Source organism: Culex pipiens, chromosome 2 (genome assembly GCF_016801865.2).
Source record: "Culex pipiens pallens isolate TS chromosome 2, TS_CPP_V2, whole genome shotgun sequence".
Taxonomy (NCBI): domain Eukaryota; kingdom Metazoa; phylum Arthropoda; class Insecta; order Diptera; family Culicidae; genus Culex; species Culex pipiens.
The window spans coordinates 144,466,887-144,489,943 of record NC_068938.1 but is presented as its reverse complement, the minus strand read 5'-3'; the positions used below and the strand labels follow the sequence as shown (position 1 = coordinate 144,489,943).

At 36.5% G+C, this 23,057-nt stretch overlaps 2 protein-coding genes across 2 annotated transcripts in view; one reads left to right on the top strand and one right to left on the bottom strand.

Annotated features, from left to right (window-relative positions):
- Positions 1-23,057, bottom strand: part of LOC120423628 (protein yellow-like) — a 564,570-nt gene that overhangs the window by 489,638 nt on the left and 51,875 nt on the right. The gene's annotated exons all lie outside the window — the stretch shown is intronic.
- LOC120430972 (uncharacterized) overlaps positions 1-23,057 on the top strand; it is a 131,586-nt gene that overhangs the window by 78,606 nt on the left and 29,923 nt on the right. The window contains exon 4 of the mRNA XM_052707012.1: positions 10,204-10,358. Coding sequence (XP_052562972.1) covers positions 10,204-10,358 — 155 coding nt within the window. The remainder of the gene's footprint in view (positions 1-10,203; positions 10,359-23,057) is intronic.

The following is a 23,057-nucleotide window of genomic DNA, read 5'->3' as shown; positions in this document are numbered from 1 at the left end:
GTCGAAATTTTATTGATATAAATATGAAAGCCAAATTATATAAACTAATCAGAATAACACTTGAAAAAATCGAAATTGTTCAGAACATTGAGTGTTCAATTATCGATATTCAAGTTCGAATAAACCAATGCTTCTATAATCTTCTTATCCAGAAAGTGTAAATTTTAAATCGTCAAAACTTCCAATTGCTATAATTGAGTGTAGTCAAAAGTCACTTTAAAGCTTATTTAGCAGGTACACCCCAGAAATGAAAAACTCAAGTTTTTTTTAAACATTATTTCTATTGATTATTTCTAAGAGGGAAAAGCCTTTTCAAGATAAGTTCAATTTCCATATCATCTCTCGAGCATAGCAAACCTTATAATTGAGTTTTTTTTTTTAATTCTAAGTATGTTAATTTCGCTGTATCAAGGTAATTTCCTTTATGATGTCACTAAGTAGTTTTGGGTTTTGCATCAATCTCAATATTAAATAACATTTTGGAAATATAACTCTGCAACTCTTTGTAAAGTATAGGTCCGCCAATTGTTAAAATTCTGGTTTTCCGGATAACTGTTAATATTTCTTCATTTAATATTTTCCAGGTAAATATTTCTTAATTCAATATTTATAGTTGACCAAAGAAGGAAAAACAATTTTAAATTGTTGTTTTGAGTCGTTATTTATCATATTGCAAAAATAAAGATACTGGGAAATTACATATTAGCTAATTTGAAATTTTTAAAAATCTAATGGCAAGTTCATGCAAAAAGCTTCAGAATTCAGAAAAAATACCGTCATCAGGGGTGACATTGGGTCTGGGGGTGAGATTGGGTCATTCTGTGAACTATAAAACGAGGCTACCTAAATTAACGTTTCATTGAATAAGTTTTAATCAATTGTAACTGAATTAGTTGAAAAGAAACAAATTTATTACATTTCTGCTAAATTATTGGCACTATTGCATAGTTTAAAAAAAACTCCCGGGTCCCGGCAATTCCCGGGAAATAGCAAAATACAACTCTCGATTCCCGGGAAATTGAAAATCTCGAGAATCGTCACCCTCTAATTATGCGGAAACCAATTTCCGTAACTCGTATCTGTGAGCTGAAGTTTTAAAATGTATGAATGCAGTAAATTTTTTTTTGCCATTTTTTTAAATAGCTCAAAGTAATGGATGGATTGCAGTTAACTCTTTTATAAGCCCTTTTATTGATAAAAGCAGATTCTGTTGATATAAAATTATACAGGACTTTTAAAAAGGGGGTATATGGAAGCGTTGTCCCGTCACGAAAAATTACAATTGTTTAGTTTGCAATGGTTAGTGAAATCGGATTTTCATCATATTTCAGAGCCTCTTCGTATTCAAAAAAAAAACCTTTAAAATGCATCTTGGAAATCGAAAATTGGTCACAAGGAACCAGAGTTACTATAATGACGCAAGTTTGCGTTGTTCCGTTACGCCAATGTTTTGGTCATACAACCCATTTTACGTATTTAATGGGCGGACTCCGACGAGGCCCACTGGCCATCTGTCGGTGAATATGCGCAACTCACTAAAACTGTCATCTTAGGGTCCGGCTGGCGTCGATAGATTATAATATGTTTTGAAGATGACTTTGAAATACCTGATTACTAGGGCTCAGTCAGCAACTCCAAATTAGTTGAATTTGACCTGTTACATTTCTGTATAAAAATTTCCAATATTCTAGCACCGCCATATTGTCCACCATCTTGGATTGCACAATCCTTGAGTACTTTGGAGTAATCTAGGGCTCATATTCGAGCTCAGCAACCTCAAATCAGTAGAATTTGACTAGTTGATTGACCTTATAAATCCATTTATGGTGGTTTTTCTATTCTGCCGCAAAATTGGAAGCCATCTTAAATATCTCGGTTCCTCAGTCATAAAAAGCTTTTTTTGTAAAGTTAAGAAGAATTTGAATAAAACTAGAATTCAAAATCATAAATCTAGAGTAAAGAGTAGTAGTTCCGTCAAATCAACTAAATTTGACGAAATTTCTTGCTTCAGTTTGTTTTTCATTTCAAAACAACCGAAGAAAAGGGTTTTTTCCATAAACTTACTCGAAGAGCACAGTTCTTCACTTTTGTGTATAAAAATCAAAATGATCCAATTTTACGATGTTGTCCCGTTACTCTACATTTTTACACCTCTTGACTTAAACTTTGTATTTTTTTTTTAAGTTTTTTAGGAGTAATTCTTATGGGAAATTTAATGTACTTTCCGAATTTGTATAAATATTGATTCCTTTTCCACAGATTTTAAAGTTACAAGCAAAAAACTGAAAAAATATGCGTACAGACCTTGTGCCTTCACGAAAGAATCGGTCAATTTAAAACGTCAAAAAACAATTGTGAAAAGCTAGAAAACCTAGTTTGAAAAGCCGATTACACGCGTGTGTTTAAATTTCGTTTATTATTCGTTTATATAGAAACACTTATGTTTTGTCAATGTTCAGTATCATCTAGGAAAAATGTCTTTTTGAATCTCTGGAATAAAATCATATTTCTGAAGACCTCTTATTCAATTCAATTCAAGTCGGTTCTTTGATGAATTAACTAGATACAATAAGTTGTTATGCAGTATGTAACATGTCCCGCCCGTGTGGATCAATCGGACCGCGCACTGGACTCACAATCCAGAGGTCGCTGGTTGGAATCCCGCGGCGGGCGCTCTAAAATTCTTTGTGTAAATATGGATATTCGGCGCCGTCGCTCCGTGCCATACTTTCAAACACTTAGGAGCGCAGGGCGGCGCACAGTGGATCCAGGTGTGACAAAAATCAAAAAATGAAAGTTTAATTTCAGTAGTGTTAGTATTTTTTTATTTTTTCTCATACCTTCAAAAACACTTTCCCAAATTTTGAGCAAGATTGGATGGAATTTGAATTTTTGGCAGCTTTGAGAGTGCAGACATTTTTGTTATTTCTAGTAGCTGAAACTTCAAAATTCGCAAATATTTTTTTTTCTTAAAACTTGTATAACTCAGCCAATTTTAAACCAAATTTGATTCTTCTGGCTGCATTCGAAAGGTATTTAAAAGTTTTTAGTTTTACTGTTCTTGGAATTTTGGTTGACCCCTCCCCCCTTTTTTGCTCTCCAAACGAAAGAAAGCAATAACCATTTTCAAGAATTTTTCGAATTTCAACCCTTCAGGAACAATTTTGTACGGGTGTGACCAAAGTCTCGTATGCAGTTTCTGTCATGAAATTTTATGTACTTTAAGACTGTTTGCTCATACTTGCTCGAAAGATCAAAATTTGCATGTTTCTAAAAAATGTCAAAGTGGATCTACTCTACTCTATTCACAAATCGGATCAAAAAGTCAGATGTGGCAATCGCCTTATGATTTTTCTTCATATTCAAGAATTCAACAAATGTTCTAAAATAATACTGGATGTTGGATTTCTTATTGTACCAAGATACCCCCCCCCCCCCCATCCTCTCTCTCGTCTTTTTTATGACTTGGTTAAATATTCCTCTTGGAATGACTGAAAACTTCAACGGCGAAAATACTTTCTATCGTAAAATTTCACATGTGCTTGTGTGCTATCTTGTAACCCATCTGCTGTAAAAAGATAGGACGTGTCACAAGATAGCACACAAGCTACGATGTGTATCTGCGTGGAGATTTATTGGAACAAAGTGATGCGGGCAGTTATAAACATATTAGTTAATAAGCAATTGCAAACATTTTAATGAATACCGTCATCAGGGATGACATTGGGTCTGGTGGATGAGATACAAAATTGCTAAAATTTGTATGACCCAATCTCACCCCCAGGCCTAATGTCACCCCTGACAACGGTACATACTTTTGTTACGATAGATTTTCTTGTGAGAATCCAAATCATGCAAGATTTTTTTTTAACTGTCCCAAAAAGTCTTCAAAAAAGCAGTTTTAACTTACATATTTTTATGTGTAGCTTAGTACATAAAAAGCAGAGCAGACCTTGGATCTAGTCGTGAATGGGAAATAAAAAAAAAATTCAAAGCCTTATTCTCAACTTTTTTAATTAAAATGTATCACAAATTACTCTAAATAATAACTTTAATGCAACAAAAAATGATTCATTAATTTTGTAGGTGACGATCTTTGTTTTGCACCATAGTATTTGGAGAAAATTCAAAAGGGGAAGGAGATAAAAACTTGAAATGAAATTTTCGTTGGCATCAACAAAAATCTTGAGTTTTTTTTAAAGGTTCGTTAATTTATTGTGTTTTATATTTTTATAGGACTTTTAAAAAAACTCTAGAAATATCTTCTGATCTTTTTCTACCTAAACTACAGATACTACTAAAATTTGTACAGTAAAAATGTTATGATAATCACATAGAAGTCAAATAACACTTTTCCTCAAATACACAAATTTTGGAACACCCTATTAACTGGACCACCCTAACATTACTACTAGCCTGACCCTGATCAACTTTTCGAATGATGACAAAGCTGTTAATTAAAAGTGTGGTATCTACGAATTTTGTTTAACAAAATTTCGGTTATGGATCATTGTGATATGGTACACGCAAACGAGGAATCCGTGAGGGCGGCCCTCCCAATTTGAGCTGTGTGGAGCAACGCTGAAATCGCGCAAAAATCCCTCCAGACTTGAACGGTCTCGAAAATTCACGCACACCATCACAGGAAAATGTCGAAATGTTTCAATTTCATTGACCAAGAACGTAAACACTCGAAGGGCAGTTGTATCTCACACGTCAGTGCTGTGCACAAGTATGCGTGCTTAATTTGTATCGCCGATCAGCACAAATTCACTTAGCAGTGTGGTGCAGGAGTGACATGACTCAAACAGATTGAACAATTGAAGAATTTACTGTTTTCTTTAATTGTTTTGTCAAAATGTCAAAATGTCAAAATGTCAAAATGTCAAAATGTCAAAATGTCAAAATGTCAAAATGTCAAAATGTCAAAATGTCAAAATGTCAAAATGTCAAAATGTCAAAATGTCAAAATGTCAAAATGCCAAAATGTCAAAATGTCAAAATGTCAAAATGTCAAAATGTCAAAATGTCAAAATGTCAAAATGTCAAAATGTCAAAATGTCAAAATGTCAAAATGTCAAAATGTCAAAATGTCAAAATGTCAAAATGTCAAAATGTCAAAATGTCAAAATGTCAAAATGTCAAATTGTCAAAATGTCAAAATGTCAAAATGTCAAAATGTCAAAATGTCAAAATGTCAAAATGTCAAAATGTCAAAATGTCAAAATGTCAAAATGTCAAAATGTCAAAATGTCAAAATGTCAAAATGTCAAAATGTCAAAATACCAAATGTCAAAATGTCAAAATGTCAAAATGTCAAAATGTCAAAATTTCAAAGTGACAAAATGTCAATTCGAAAATTTTACAATTTGACAATTTGACAATTTGACAATTTGACAATTTGACAATTTGACAATTTGACAATTTGACAATTTGACAATTTGACAATTTGACAATTTGACAATTTGACAATTTGACAATTTGACAATTTGACAATTTGACAATTTGACAATTTGACAATTTGACAATTTGACAATTTGACAATTTGACAATTTGACAATTTGACAATTTGACAATTTGACAATTTGACAATTTGACAATTTGACAATTTGACAATTTGACAATTTGACAATTTGACAATTTGACAATTTGACAATTTGACAATTTGACAATTTGACAATTTGACAATTTGACAATTTGACAATTTGACAATTTGACAATTTGACAATTTGACAATTTGACAATTTGACAATTTGACAATTTGACAATTTGACAATTTGACAATTTGACAATTTGACAATTTGACAATTTGACAATTTGACAATTTGACAATTTGACAATTTGACAATTTGACAATTTGACAATTTGACAATTTGACAATTTGACAATTTGACAATTTGACAATTTGACAATTTGACAATTTGACAATTTGACAATTTGACAATTTGACAATTTGACAATTTGACAATTTGACAATTTGACAATTTGACAATTTGACAATTTGACAATTTGACAATTTGACAATTTGACAATTTGACAATTTGACAATTTGACAATTTGACAATTTGACAATTTGACAATTTGACAATTTGACAATTTGACAATTTGACAATTTGACAATTTGACAATTTGACAATTTGACAATTTGACAATTTGACAATTTGACAATTTGACAATTTGACAATTTGACAAATTGACAATTTGACAATTTGACAATTTGACAATTTGACAATTTGACAATTTGACAATTTGACAAATTTACCTTGCCAATTTGCAAAATTTACATTCTACAACAACTGAAATGTTTACAACCAAATTTCGAGACCATTCGATTGACCAACTAATTCATAAAACCAATCCTTTTTTGTTTGTAGTTCCAAGAGTTTTTTCCTTTTTAATGTTTCAATTAATTTTGTGAATAACAATAAAAAAATAAAAAAAAAACCTTCAACAATAAAAACGTTTCATCGTAGTTTGGAGCTGACCCATATCAAACATAACAGTTAACGTGGTTTAGGGACTGCCCGTTTTCAAAACTTCTCGAAACTCACTAATACTTACACACACTCGCAGCAGCCGCCGCCGACGCTGACGGACCTGACAGAAACTGTCAACTGTTCATCAATTCAGTCGTTTAGCTCGTGTGATTTTTCTCGGCGGTCTTTAGACGACAGAAACCAACTAATTTTTAAAAAGCTTTTGTAAAATGGTGTAAATATGTACTGCCAAGCAGGTAAGAAGGATTATCGTTTGAGATTTGAAGAGTTCGATTTCTGGAAATTGAAAATCGAAGTCAGCAAATTGATGGTGGGTTCTTGTTTTTCTTTTGCTTGCAGGTTGCACAAACAGTTACTGGTCCGGAAACCTTCTTCGGAATTCTGTTCGTGTCGAAACAGGCTACCGAGGTACGCCGGTTTCTGAACTTGAACGGGTCGTGGAATGCAGAGGCTGGAATCGCGGCAGCAATGATCGACGATCTGTTTCCGGCATCATCAGGAAAGTGCACCCAACGATCTGCAAATGAATGGAGCAGCTTGCGGAGCAGTGACATTTAGTGTGAAATTAAATTGTCTGGTGAAGTTTTAATATGAGTCATGAATAAAAAGTAAATTGCGAAATTAAACGGCTTTTTTCTTTTAAAAAGAACAAGAATAAGAAGGAATACCTTCTTGTAACACACACATACAAACGTATTTAAAACATCGTTCACCAATACTTCCACGTTAACCGCAACTGCGTGAACACCAATACAAATAAGAAATGGTTTCGTTGTGTGAGTATTTTCGGTTTTTCAGGCTTGAAATAATTCTTGCGGAATTCCCTCACAAGCTTTTTGCGGGATTTCTCACCTGTCTGTGCGCGGTAGGATTTCCCATTCGATTTGAGAGGGATTCCGCACGAATTTCCGCCGATCTCGGTTGCGTGTACCACCCTAACATTTTATTTGCTATGATTTACACACACACAAAATCAAAATTCCAAGCTACTATTGTTATAAAAAAACAATTTCAGCAATTAAAATAAACATTTAAAAAAAATAATAGTTTATGAACCACCCTAATGTACTTAGATTTCATTTTATGAAAAAATAAATGTATTTTTTGAATTCAGCTGCCCAAAAATACCCTTATAAGACATATTCGGTAGAATACCTGACATTTTTTTAATTTTGTCACACCTTTGTTCGGAGAGGATCCACTGTGCGGCGAAGTCCTTGTAGATAAAAAGGAAGACACTAGTGGTTGGTACTAGCAATGGTGGCCGACAGCTATAAAGTCAACTTCGTCGTTTTATGTAACAAAGTTTTGGAGTTCATTTGAGCTGCTTGTTACCTCTTTATCCATTTTGGAACAACTATTTCTTTAACGAAGGTACTAACAAGAGTTAAAAAAATTACAGAAGACAACTGAACTGCAACTGAAAAGAAAACAAACCTAATCCCATTTATTTACTTTTTCTTACATTGAAATTTTTTCAAGCGACGTAACATGACTTATTATATTAACAGAACTGATCCTATTTTGGCATTACTTTTTCAATATCATCAGCCACGAACTGTTCATTTAAAATCTCAAAACGATCTATTTAACTAATCCAGAACTTGTAAACCTACAATTTTCCAGTTATCAACACTCCTATCTTCAATTGCTATACTGCCCATGATCGCATAAATGTCCCATATGCATTTTCATCGTTTTTTAGTTATTGATGCAGTTTTGTTCAAAATCGTGTGATCTTTCAGAAAAGCCTATAACATCCAGTACTTTGTTCAAGAAATCCGGAGGAAATCCTGTTTTTGAGCATGAGCATGGTTGACTGCCAATGAGCTGCTACTCCGTTATTGACGGATCAGCTGAAGTTACACAATGAACCAACAGATGAATAGTGGGAGCTAATCATCCTCACTGTATAACCCCTGAAGATCTCTGCTTTAAGTCAATACCGGCGCCCCCCCAAGGAGATGCAGTTCAACAAAGGTAGGAATGTTAGTCCGATAGTTGAAGTTGCAGACTCATCAGACACAGAGTTTGTCGCTCTATACCTGTTGACACCGCATGAGACCGTTGAATCCACAGCATCTCCTTCAAGCATCACGGGAAGTGGGGGAATTGTGTTAGTAGGGGAAGGAAAGGGAAGGTCAGGATTCATCTTGGTAGATGATATGACCAGAAAGTGAAACAATCGTTGCCTTCCGAGCTACGACGCTATGAGAAGGTCTCATCAATCGCGTATTTTTTACTTCTTACCGCCGGCGTGCCATCCGAGCAACGATGCTTTGGGAAGGACTTTCAAAACGAAATGAATTTTGAATTAACGAATTATTCGGTGATGTACAATTTAGGATAGATCAGGATCCATTTTTGTAAGATGATATGACCAAAAAGTGAAACATTATCGCTGCCTTCCGAGTTGCGACGCTTTGAGAAGGACTTATCAATTCCTTAATCGCGTATTATGTTTAACTTCTTACCGCCGGCGTGCCATCCGAGCAACGATGCTATGGGATGGGCTTTCAAAACGAAATGAAATTATAATATATAATTCAACGATGCGAATCTCTATTTCAATGCCTTTCCGATCTACTTCTCGCGGGTTCGCGCGCGTCGATTCACTCTCCGATCGATCCAACGAACACCACACGACTGATGGCCCAACTTCTCTGGCCACACCGCGACCCCCTTTTCAATGATTTCGAGAACTTTCTACCACTTTCCCGCGGGTTCGCGCGCGTCGATTCACTCTCCGATCGATCCAACGAACACCACACGACTGATGGCCCAACTTCTCTGGCCACACCGCGACCCCTTTTTCAATGATTTCGAGAACTTTCTACCACTTTCCCGCGGGTTCGCGCGCGTCGATTCACTCTCCGATCGATCCAACGAACACCACACGACTGATGGCCCAACTTCTCTGGGCACACTGCGACCCCTTTTTTAATGATTTCGAGAACTTTCTACCACTTTCCCGCGGGTTCGCGCGCGTCGATTCACTCTCCGATCGATCCAACGAACAACACACGACTCTAAATCCGGAGGAAATCCTGTTTTTTCGTGAAAACTTAACACGTAGCCTTATGTGTGGGACAAACTTCAAATGCGTTTTTCTCAGCTTGCTGTTTTTGCATATGGGACATTTACGCGAACATGGGCAGTATAACACTTCAGTTTCCAATAAAAAAAATATTGTTATCTCTTATTTTCCATCTCTCTCTTTCCATGTTCCCACTTCAACCCCACACCACAATGTTTTCCTATGCGCCACCGTAATGTGTCAATCCAAATCCGCCACCGTCCCCGCCATCGAAATCCACTTCCGGCATGTCTGGACGGGTCTGAAATGGGGCGTGAAAACATTTCTGCTGCTGCTGCTGCCGCCTGCCGAAAATGACTGCGTTTTTCACCACCGCCGACGGGCCTTTTTCCGCTTTTCCGGGTAACTAAAAATAACTGTACGAACGATTTTTTTTTCTCTCCAAAATAAACTCCCAGTGGCTATAAAATCTTTTCCACACTTTTTTGTCTCTCCCTCACTATCACTGCACGTGCACCACAGGGAACGAAAACATCGACCACGTGGCCGCCATCGGGAAAAACAACACAAACTGAACCGAATGCAAAAAAAAACCATCGAAAACGAACCGAAAATCGTAAATTTTAACTGGCTTGCAAAACAAAAACCACCGCCAAAACTCGAGCACAGTTTCTCCGGCCGTTCGTGTGCATCCTGGGCCTGGTTGGACTGCGGCCAAATGCCGTCGACCGGGATCTGGCCACCCTGCTGGGACACTTGCAGTCGATCACGGTGCTGGCGTTGCTGCTCGCTAGCTACGTGCTGCAGTATCTGTCCGGATTTCGGTGAGTACTTTTTTTGGGGAGTGGAAAAACGGGTTTTCCCTTGGCTAGGCTCGATTTAACGACAGAGAAAAAAAACTGTTTATCTGGTGTTCAAATCTCCAGAACAGACGATTCAGGGGTCCTGATTGGAGAGTGAACAAATTTAAAACTCGGATGCATAGAAATAAAATTAACGATTTGTTGAAATAATCGTTATTATTAAGTTATATATTGAAAATATCCTGAAAAATCGGTTGATTTTCGTAAATTGCTTACATTAAAATGATTGTTATACATGATAAAAACATATTAACATTTCATAAGTTGATTACAATATATTAGAAAGGCGAAACATGAACAATTTGGCCTTTTTAAAAATGATTAATTCTCTTTGTTTTCTCAAAGAGACTTTTCTTTGTATCTTTTAAATTAAGATGATGTTTTCACAGGCGTTCCCTTTGTCACTATACAGTCATGCCTCGGTTTAGCAGCGCATATGGGGGATGCAAAACCGAGACATACATAACTGAAGCACAGATTTTATGGGATTTTGGCTACATGGGAGACATTGGCTTTAATCGTATGAAAAATCATGCAAACATCAAAAAAATATAGTGTTTTGGAATCGGGATGGAGGCAGCTAACCATTGCATTTATAATTACATGAAAATTTTCACAAAAATACGTATTTTGCCTGTGTTTTGAAAATGCAGTTTTTTACTCTAAAAAAAACCTCAAAATAATTGTTATTGCAATATGGGAATCAAATGATTGGGATTTTTTCATACATTTCATACAAAATACTAAAAAAATTCCCAAACTACGTATTTTTGAAAAAATACTCCAAATTTCAGTTTTTTGCAATATGAGTATCAAATGATCGGTTTTTTTGCATACAGTTCAAATGCAATAACATTTTTTTTGAAAATACTCTAAATTTTCACAAAATTACGTATTTTTGAAAAAATACTCAAAATTTCAGTTTCTCGCAATATGGGTTACAAATTATCGGATTTTTTTCATACATTTCGTATGTTATAACAACCCTTTTTTGAAAATACTCATAATTTTCGCAAAACTACGTACTTTCGAGAAAATATTCAACATTTGAGTTTTTGAAACATGGGTATCAAATAATCCGGATTTTTCCATATATTTTAATTTTTTTTTTGAAAATATTCAAAATTTTCACAAAACTACATATTTTTGATAAAAAAGTATTTTTTCGAAAATACTTAGTTTTGTGATTTTTTTTGTATTTTAAAAACAAGTTGTTCAACTTCAAAAACAACTTTCAAAATTTAAAAAAATATCCTGATCATTTGATACCCATATTATAAAAAACTGAAATTTTGAGTATTTTTTCTAAAATACGAAGTTTTGTAAAAAAAAATTCAAAACTTTTTTTTTCGTGAAATCGCGATAACTTGTGATGTTTATAAGCAAACCCCTTATGTTTATATATCAATCTTTTTTGTAATTGTCTGTTCTACAACTTTGTAGAACATTGTTACACTCTAAAAATAACCCTGCAAAGTTAGAAAAAACACGAAATTTTAAAATGAAAATTTTTATTCGAAATGAAAAAATGACCCTTCTGGGTCAATGTAGATTCGAAAAGTACATTAAATTTCCCATAAAATGACATGTTCCAAATTTTTTCACAGTCGAGTAACGGAAAATGGGAGAAGTTTTAAAACTTTTTTAGTGTTTTTTCGATTAAAAATACGTTTTTACGGAATTCTGAGTACGCCATCAAATCGGGCGTCTAATTTTACATAAAAGTCCCTTTGACACCAAATTTCTATCTCATCACCGTTTTAGGCTGCAAATTATTGAAAAACACCTCTTTTTTCGCATGTTCAAAAATGGAAGGGGTCGTACCGCCCCTCCGTCACGAGATATCAAAAAACGGACCTTGGATTCGTGATCAGGGACAAAAGTTACCCCTTAGGACAAAGTTTTACGCAAATCGAAGAGGGGTCGGGGCAACTGCTGTGTGAGTTGGCGGAGAATTACCCATTGTGAAAAACTGAAATAAATAGTTGACATCATCCCAATTCCAAAACACTATAATTTTTTGAAGTATGGAGGATTTTTCATAGGATTATAGCCAATGTCTCCCATATAGCCAAAATCCCATAAGCTCTGTGCTTCAGTTAAGCACTGGGCCGTGCTTAACCGAGGCAGCTGAACGAATCAAAACCGGGGCAGTGCAAAACCGAGGTGTGCAAAATCGGGGCATGACTGTACAGGGGTTTCAAATGAACGGGTTTTTTTCAATTATTTCGAATGTAATAACATTTTTTTTATTGAAAATGCTAAAAAAATCACAAAACAACATATTTTTGAAAAAAAACTCCAAAATTTAGTATTTAACAATATGAATATCAAATGATCGATCAAATTTTGTTTGAAAATACTCAATGTATTCACAAAACTACGTTTTTTTTTAAATTCAGTTTCTAACAATATGAGTATCAATAAATCTAATTTTATTTATAAATTTCGAATGTAAAAACAACATTTTTTGAAAAAATAAAAAAAATCACAAAACTACGTATTTTTGAAAAAAATCTGGAAATTTCAGTCTTTCACAATATGGATATCAAATGATCGGGATTTTTTCAATTATTTCGAATGTAAAGACAATTTTTTTTTGAAAATACTCAACGTTTTCACAAAACGAGGTTTTTTTCGAAAAAAATACTCGCATTTGAGATTTTCATAATATGGATACCATTAACTGAAAATTTCGAGTATGTTTTCGAAAATACGTCGTTATGTGACATTTTTCAATATTTTCAAAAAACTGTGGTATTAAATTCCAATTTTATGAAAAATTTCGATAGTTTGATACCCATATTGTAAAAAAAAAATCAAATTCAAGTATTTTTTTAAATACGTAGTTTTGTGAAAATTTTGAGTACTTTAAAAACAGTTGTTATCTTTTTTGAAATGTATGAAAAATTTCCGATCATTTGATACACATATTGAGAAAAACTTTAAATTTTGAGTATTTTTTTCGAAAATACGTAGTTTTGTGAAAATTTTGAGTAATTTAAAAGTGATGTTATTACATTCGAAATGTATGAAAAAAAGCCCGATTATTTGATACCCATATTGCAATAACAATAATTTGTAGTATTTTTTTTCGAGAAACATTGCATTTTCAAAATACAAAAAATACGTATTTTTGTGAAATTTTTCATGTGATTATAAATGCAATGGATAGCTGCCATCATCCCGATTCCAAAACACTATATTTTTTTAATGTTTTCATGATTTTTTCCAATGTCTCCCATATAGCCAAAATCCCATAAGCTTTGTGCTTCAATTAAGCACTGGGCCGTGCTTAAAATGAAGCCGTTGATCATTTTCGAAGAAAATTGATCATCATCAAAGTCAAAAAATGAGGACTAATTAGATATCACTGAGAATAGTAAGGGAAAAACTCATTTTTCACAAAATTTTAAATTTAAGATGCTATATCTCACCAACCAGCAATTAGATCAACGAAGTTGGAAAGGCTCAATGTGAGAAATTTTCTCAGCTACTTGAAAAAATATACTTTGAAATGCTAAAAACTTTAAAACGGTACACTTTATCAACAGATTGCAATTTTTTTTCTACTTTTAAAAACAATTTCAAATTTGACAAAATTTGTTTTTTAACACATTCTCTAATCCAAACTAATCTACTCAAAAAAAAGTTTTTAAAAAAAATATATAGATCGGTTCTAGGGTTTGCACCATCATAAACGAGAGGTGTCTTTTTAAGATTGGACAACATAAGAATATTGACTAACTTATAAAATATGTAAAGTATTGAAATATATCATATTTTGAGCCTAATTCATGTGAGCCAAGCCATCGTCCAAATTGAAAATCGATTATTTTTTTGTATAACTTTCGAGTGGTGAGGGAAACAGCACCTATTGTTGAAATGTCAAACGCCACTTTTTCCACCATTCTGAAACTGATTTAGATGAGCTAATAATCAACATAATCACAATCTGATACAAAGTAACTTTCCCATACTTCCACTGACTGCTTTTGAAAACACACTCTCAAACAAAAAAAAATGCAAACCTTTTAAAAAGACTAGTCAAACTAATAAACACAGTTTTAGTCCAGAGACTTACTTTGTTGAAGATTGCGAAACGATTCGACCCTTCAGCAGAAATGTTATAGCATCGTCCCTTTTCGTTCACTGCTATTAAATCAGATAAAAAAAATGATGGTTGAAATGAGCCCCATGCAACAATAATTCAAGGAAAATATAAACAACAAAATTATCTGTGCCCTTTCATTAGAATCACTGCCTCTGTGAATCTTCCAGGCCAGACTTCAGATAATTCGCACAAGCTCGACATCACCATGCTAGAAACGCAAACAGGGGGTCTACTCTGTAACGCACCCGTGTTGGCTGTAGAACTGTTTTAATCAGTATTATCGCTTTAATCCGTATAGACAGACATGCACCCGGGCTCGGCTCTAACTTTTCGGCTTACAAAGTTGATCCTTTGACAGTGACTTTTACCATCGACCACCAGGCTGCTACAAGTTGAACTTGCACTTGTCAGAATTTCCCCCCAGCATCCAGATAGTCGAGAATTTCCTCAAACAGCAGCATGTATGGGATTTGGATTAGCCATGACCTCGACACCACGCACCACGTAGCTGTGCTGATTTCCTGAACTGAAGCTCCTCCCAGAATGACACCGAATAGGCTGCTATAAATGATAAACAACTGCCGCACCATTTGATCTGCCGTAACTCCTTGCTTCCTGGAATAGGCCCGTCCATAAACACGGAAAAATATTCATAGACACGCTCCACTTGATCAATTTTCGTGCACCCATCCAGTGCCAGTGTGAGATATATCTCGGTCGGGACATCACCAATATATTATTCATGGCGGTTCAAGCAACTGTGAAATCATATGCGCCCGATGTGTGTAGAGGAAACATATTGGGAAGAACTCTTCTGCATGCATAACAGTAATCTTTTGGCCCAAATCAAGCAGTTAGCCCCTGCGACATTACCTTCCGTTCTGTTCCGCTGACAGGAAGTTGACCACCAGCTTCGGAGGAAATTGGCAGTGGTCATTGAAAGAATGAAGAAAAGAATGCCATCAGCGTTACATTTTTTGTATTTTTTTAACTTATTGATTAAATTAAAGTAAATCTGTCAAACGAATAAGTGTGTTTATCAATTCATATTCATTTTATTATTTGACTGATAGGACATAATCAAAACTTGGGTTCCACAAAGGTCTTGAAATTTTGAAACTTTAATTGAAATTTTAACAGTTGAAAAATTGAGTTAAATTTTTACACTGAAAACAGGGTTTTTCGCAGGGTAAGAACTATAAGAAGCAGCAATCGGTTGTCTGTTTAACAAAGTTAAAAAATAAAAATTGTAGTCAATTTTAGCGTAGCATAAAAAGTAGTTTCCAAAATTGTTTTCCTATATTAAATATTATTAAACTACTAAAATTGTAACTTTTTTCGAAAATTTTCACCTTACAGTGCATTCAACTCAGATTTATAATCTTAAAATTAATTTCAATACTTTGGATGGCCATTTTTTTGTTATTCTCCAAAAATTATCACTTTTCACGAAAATAAATCGAAAATAAAAAAATATTTTAGGCAGTAAAATTTCAGTGGGAACAAGTAAACAAAAAACAGATGTGTGTGATCCCAGATCCGTACCGGGAATCGTCTGCCGAGGAAACCGGTGCAGTCCTGCATCCGATCCGGCCGAGCGTCGCACGAGGAAAGAGGACGCGAGCTAGACTTGCTTTGTCAGCTGTCACCGAACCGTTCGATGGCTGCGTTCATGCACTGTCAGTGCATGGCTGCGTCAAGTCCATCGTACGAGGGGCCTATTCGACTCGATCCAATGGAGTGCGCTCACTTACACCGCAACAGGGTGTATCACTCCACACATCTCTCCTCTTCTCCATAAAAAAAAAAATCTTCCATGTTTTGTGCCACATATTTCTTTTGATCCACCATCGGCTCGCTCTTTAGCTGCTAGTCCATGACTCGGTCAACTGTTTGTACATATCTGCATTAAAGTTTTTCGGCCAATTTTAGATCTAGCCCAATTAAGTAGTGGTAGCTCGTGAAAAATTTCGTAGTCGCGATATTCAAACCTATCCGATATTATGCGCGCTGCACCAAACCGAAGTCGTTAGCGTGTACATCAGCCTATGGCGCAACAGCTTTGCTCTCGTATTTTGATTTTAGTCTGCTTCCACAATATTTCTTCTTAGTGTCAGTTATACAAGATTCAATTATGATTAGATAAACACCATCAATCTATAAAAAGATTAAGAAATTATCTTTCTCTCTATCTATCTATCTTTCTCTCTCTCTATCTTTCTCTATCTTTCTCTTTATATCTCTCTATCTTTCTCTCTCTCTCTCTCCATCTATCTTTCTCTCTCTCTGTCTTTGCCTCTCTCTATATCTTTGTATCTCTCCCTCTCTCTATCCTTGCCTCTCTCTCTATCTTTCTCTCTCTCTCTATCTTTCTCTCTCTCTATATATTTCTCTCTCTCTATATATATCTTGATCTCTCTCTATCTATCTCTCTCTATCTTTATCTATCTATCTTTCTCTCTCTCTATTTAACTCTCGATCTTTTTAAACAATTACTTCATTATACTTCTTAGCCCAGAAATCTTTTTCTTTTATTTTTCTTGTTCTCATAATTCTAACACATTTCCTCCACTTGTTTTCGAAACGCCATTCCTCGATATTTTCTTGCCCAAGTTTACGCTTAAAAAGTCACTGTTAAGCGTACCATCAACATCCTATAACAGCTTTGCCATCCATTGTTCACGACAGCATTCCAAACAATATAGCCTTCTTCACAAACAACCTCAATTACCAACAATTCAGCATTTTGATTGTTTCAGGCTTTTCAGCCACAGTGAGTCAGTCTGGATCACCTTTTTCTAATATACTAACAACAATAGCTGCTTTTCAGGCTTTTACCACGTCAAACCGGCCTACCGTGCCCACACGACTCAATCTTTTCTTGGAACAATCGCGGCCTTCCAGGCTATTTACCACGGTGGGCCAATCTGACCTCCGTGCCCAACGCGACAAAATGTTACACTAATCGCGGCCTTCCAGGCTACTTACCACGGCAGGCCCATCTGACCTCCGTGCCCAACGCGATTCATTTTTTCTAGGAACTATCGCGGCCTTCCAGGCTATTTACCACGGCGGGCCAATCTGACCCACCGTGCCCAACGCGACAAAATGTTCCACTAATCGCGGCCTTCCAGGCTACTTACCACGGCAGGCCCATCTGACCTCCGTGCCCAACGCGATTCATTTTTTCTAGGAACTATCGCGGCCTTCCAGGCTATTTACCACGGCGGGCCAATCTGACCCACCGTGCCCAACGCGACAAAATGTTCCACTAATCGCGGCCTTCCAGGCTACTTACCACGGCAGGCCCATCTGACCTCCGTGCCCAACGCGATTCATTTTTTCTAGGAACTATCGCGGCCTTCCAGGCTATTTACCACGGCGGGCCAATCTGACCCACCGTGCCCAACGCGACAAAATTTTCCTCTAATCGCGGCCTTCCAGGCTACTTACCACGGCAGGCCCATCTGACCTCCGTGCCCAACGCGATTCATTTTTTCTAGGAACTATCGCGGCCTTCCAGGCTATTTACCACGGCGGGCCAATCTGACCCACCGTGCCCAACGCGACAAAATGTTCCACTAATCGCGGCCTTCCAGGCTACTTACCACGGCAGGCCCATCTGACCTCCGTGCCCAACGCGATTCATTTTTTCTAGGAACTATCGCGGCCTTCCAGGCTATTTACCACGGCGGGCCAATCTGACCCACCGTGCCCAACGCGACAAAATTTTCCTCTAATCGCGGCCTTCCAGGCTACTTACCACGGCAGGCCCATCTGACCTCCGTGCCCAACGCGATTCATTTTTTCTAGGAACTATCGCGGCCTTCCAGGCTATTTACCACGGCGGGCCAATCTGACCCACCGTGCCCAACGCGACAAAATGTTCCACTAATCGCGGCCTTCCAGGCTACTTACCACGGCAGGCCCATCTGACCTCCGTGCCCAACGCGATTCATTTTTTCTAGGAACTATCGCGGCCTTCCAGGCTATTTACCACGGCGGGCCAATCTGACCCACCGTGCCCAACGCGACAAAATGTTCCACTAATCGCGGCCTTCCAGGCTACTTACCACGGCAGGCCCATCTGACCTCCGTGCCCAACGCGATTCATTTTTTCTAGGAACTATCGCGGCCTTCCAGGCTATTTACCACGGCGGGCCAATCTGACCCACCGTGCCCAACGCGACAAAATGTTCCACTAATCGCGGCCTTCCAGGCTACTTACCACGGCAGGCCCATCTGACCTCCGTGCCCAACGCGATTCATTTTTTCTAGGAACTATCGCGGCCTTCCAGGCTATTTACCACGGCGGGCCAATCTGACCCACCGTGCCCAACGCGACAAAATTTTCCTCTAATCGCGGCCTTCCAGGCTACTTACCACGGCAGGCCCATCTGACCTCCGTGCCCAACGCGATTCATTTTTTCTAGGAACTATCGCGGCCTTCCAGGCTATTTACCACGGCGGGCCAATCTGACCCACCGTGCCCAACGCGACAAAATGTTCCACTAATCGCGGCCTTCCAGGCTACTTACCACGGCAGGCCCATCTGACCTCCGTGCCCAACGCGATTCATTTTTTCTAGGAACTATCGCGGCCTTCCAGGCTATTTACCACGGTGGGCTCATCTGACCCACCGTGCCCAACGCGACAAAATGTTCCACTAATCGCGGCCTTCCAGGCTATTTCCCACGGCGGGCCCATTTGACCCACCGTGCCCTACGCGATTACATATACCAATTTACTCGCATTTCTGTCAAACACGATTTCCACTTATTACCTTCACCGCGGTGCGCCAACTTTGTCCTATTTTGCCCAGGCGTCCGCAGCACCTTTCTCGCTCGAACGCCAACTCTTCAGAAGACCTTTTAAGGAAACAAACAATATTTTGGAAAATTCCTTAAAAGAAAGCTCTTTTCCCAGACTCTCGTCAAGACCTGAAAACACTTCTGCACACTCCTTTAGACCACGCTCCGCAAAATAAAACACCTTCAAGCAGCAACTCCCTTACTCACTCAAACTAAACCTTTCACACCGTCAACCAGCAGCAGCACTTCGCCTACCCAACAAAACACACTCCGCCTGTAGAAACTAAAAAAAAATCTTCCCCGGCAGACGATTCCCCGTAGGTTCTCAAAAGTTGTAATGAATTACAACTCCGTCACGGTCGCCAATGTGTGATCCCAGATCCGTACCGGGAATCGTCTGCCGAGGAAACCGGTGCAGTCCTGCATCCGATCCGGCCGAGCGTCGCACGAGGAAAGAGGACGCGAGCTAGACTTGCTTTGTCAGCTGTCACCGAACCGTTCGATGGCTGCGTCCATGCACTGTCAGTGCATGGCTGCGTCAAGTCCATCGTACGAGGGGCCTATTCGACTCGATCCAATGGAGTGCGCTCACTTACACCGCAACAGGGTGTATCACTCCACACAAGATGTTTGTTTTTCCGTGTACCTATTATCTCTAGAAGTCCTAATAATAAACTACAACAACTTTGCCCAAGAAACAAATCGATCGAAATATTCCTTTTGAAGACACAGATTTTAATAAACTTAAAAACTCATGTACGAAAAAAATCAAATGATTTAGACATGTTTTTGACAGCTAAGTTATTTGGAATCAATAGAAAATTCACATTTGTTATTAAAAACTTTCAATTCATCGATTAAAACATAATCTGGCAAGAATTTCCTCTCTAAGAAATTCTCCAAAAGCAAACAAAAGCTTGTAAATGTTAAAAATCTTAATCCAGCGAAGGAATTTCTGATCGATTTGAGGTTTGGTGTTTGCAAAGTGATAAATTATTATAAAATTAACAATTACACTCTAACCAAAATATACCTATATATAAAAAAAAGCATGTTACCACTAACAAATAAATTCTGAAAATTCGTTTTATTAACAACGGAAAAATGATTGCCAAAAAAGAGCATTGCAAAGAATTTAAATTGTATGTTCAAAATTTAATAAGTGTTTTCCAACAAGCCTTATTTTTAAACTTCGATAAAACCATAAAAAATAAAAGAATACTAACTTTAGAATGAATTTTCTGATCAATTTGGTGTCTCCAGCAAGCAGTAGGTTTAAAAAAATAGGCACGCGGAAAAAAATGCCGAGTTTTGAAAATCTTGTTTTAACAAGAAATGAATTTTCCAAATTCCGTATTTTTAAATATCTGTTTTTTTTTTTTTTTTTTTTGTTATCGTCACCAAGGGTGACATTGGGTCTGGGGGGTGAGATTGGGTCATACAAATTTCAGGATTTTTGTATGACCCAATCCCAGACTAGAGGTGGGCAAAAAAAGAACGAGCCACTCAAAGAGCTGGTTCACTTAAAAGAGCGAACGAACCATGGCTCACAAAAAAAGAACCGCGGTTCTTTTTTAAACTCCGTTCTTTTGAAAGAACCGTTCCAAGATAGAATGATTTTAAACTTGTTATAAATATGATTTATCGAATTTCGAACAAATTGCATCACAATAGTAGTTTATGCAACAAGTTGCAAAAAGAGGATTTTTTTCAGCACGAGTCGTACATTTATCCAACGAGGTTCACCGAGTTGGATAAATACGACGAGTGCTGAAAAAATCAAGTTTTGCAACGAGTTCCATACAACATTTTTTGCAATTCCGAAAAACACCCATTGAGTGAAATTTTAAGTCAAATTTTCATGTATTTTGTCTATAAAACGTTTAAATCAAAAAAATGTTGAAAAGTGTTACTTTTCGAAACAAGTGCTGAAAAGTTCAACTTTTCACCCATTTCAGTGCTGAAAAGTTGAACTTTTCAGCATTTATTTTGAAAAGTGTTGCTATTCGATTCTGTTATTTTTGGTACAGAAAAGTAGGCTATTTCGTCGTTCAAGAATGACAGGAAAAGTAAGTAGTTTTACGACGGAATTGCAAAAAAAATGTTTTTGGAATTGATAATGCAATTCTCAATTGAAAAATAATTGCTTATAAAAATTAATCCCAAAATAGCATTGCTGCCAAACACCACTTTAAAGTTTTCAAACTTATTTTCAGTTTCCTACTTTTCTTTGAAATTCCAAAAGTAAATGATTTTCTAAACAAAATGAAAAAGCTTTTCTTTATAAAACTGATCGTACATTAATGTATTGTACGGGAGCGAATGACCCATAGGGTTAAAGTTCCTCTAATAAAATTAACAATAACAACATTAAATATTATCCAAATACAAATTAAAGCATTTAAAATTGCATAGCTTGTAAAATATTACCAAAAATCTACTCAGTTGCTGAGAGATTAAGGAAAAAATAATTCTTTTGCCTGATTTAATATCAGTGTTTATATACTTCATCGATTCAATCAGAATTTAGAAAAGATTTCTCAAAATCACACAATTCTTAAAAATAATCTTTTTATCAAAATTTTGAAAAAGAGCGAGAGAGCGGCTCCTAAAAAAAGCGGTTTTGCCCACCCAATGTCTCCCAGACCCAATGTCACCCCTGATGACGGTATGTTTCAAGGGACTAATATCGCAACTTTTGAGCCATATCGAAGTATGGACAAAAATGTTGCCGGCGAGTTAAAGATTAATTTAACTGAAAAATTCCTAATTTCCGATTTTTTTTAAATAGTGTCCATTTTAGTCCATTACAGTGTCATTACTGAAAATATTTTTTCCAAAGTTCAAAAATGAAAAGTGAAATTTTGTGATCTTTTCGGAAGAAAATATTTTGAAAATTTATAACATTTTAAATGGGCAGAGTATTGCATGTTTGACCCTGTTAAAATGTTAGTCTTGATCCCAAAGTTTGCATCCAAATAAATAATATAAAAATCCATTTGCTGTTTTGGATAAGAATTGCTCATTAATAAAATTAATTTTTGTGCAATGCTCTTTCTCTGCAACTATTTGTCAAATTTTCAAAACCTGAAAAGAAAATTCTACAGCAGTTCCATTTGAAAAGAACTCAAAAATGAACTGGGACTTCCCTGGCTGAAATAATAAGACCTTTTTTTTATTACTCAGCGTGACCTTCGCCATGTATTATTCATCAGGGAATGATGACTGATTTTTTGTAAAAAAAAAGTGTCATACTCATCAGGTTATGACACATTTTTTCTGGTGATCAGGTTCTCTTTTTCACACATTTTTTAGGTAATATTACTCAAAAACGAAGTAATATTCAACCAACCAAGTTTTCAACATTCCAAAATTCAACTTTGTTTTTGCTATGTAGTCCAAGAAGTTGCTATTTTCGACGATTTTCGCAAAAAAAAAAACATTTTTCACAAAATCATAACTTTTCGCCGTTTCTATCGATTTTAGCTCAAGAGCATGCACAGTAAAAAATGTATGTGTAAAATCGCATGCAAAAGCATGCACATCACCTTTGTAAGCAAAAGCATGTAATATTGTATGAGAAAACGTGTACACAAAAAGCGTGTACAAAAGAAAAATAAATATATATTGCATACCCCAAAAATAACATCAATCTGGTGAGAGTCATATCCAGATTACCAAGTCCGCGGTCCAATCATCTCGGCTATCTCACCGCTGTGAAATTATCTTGATCAA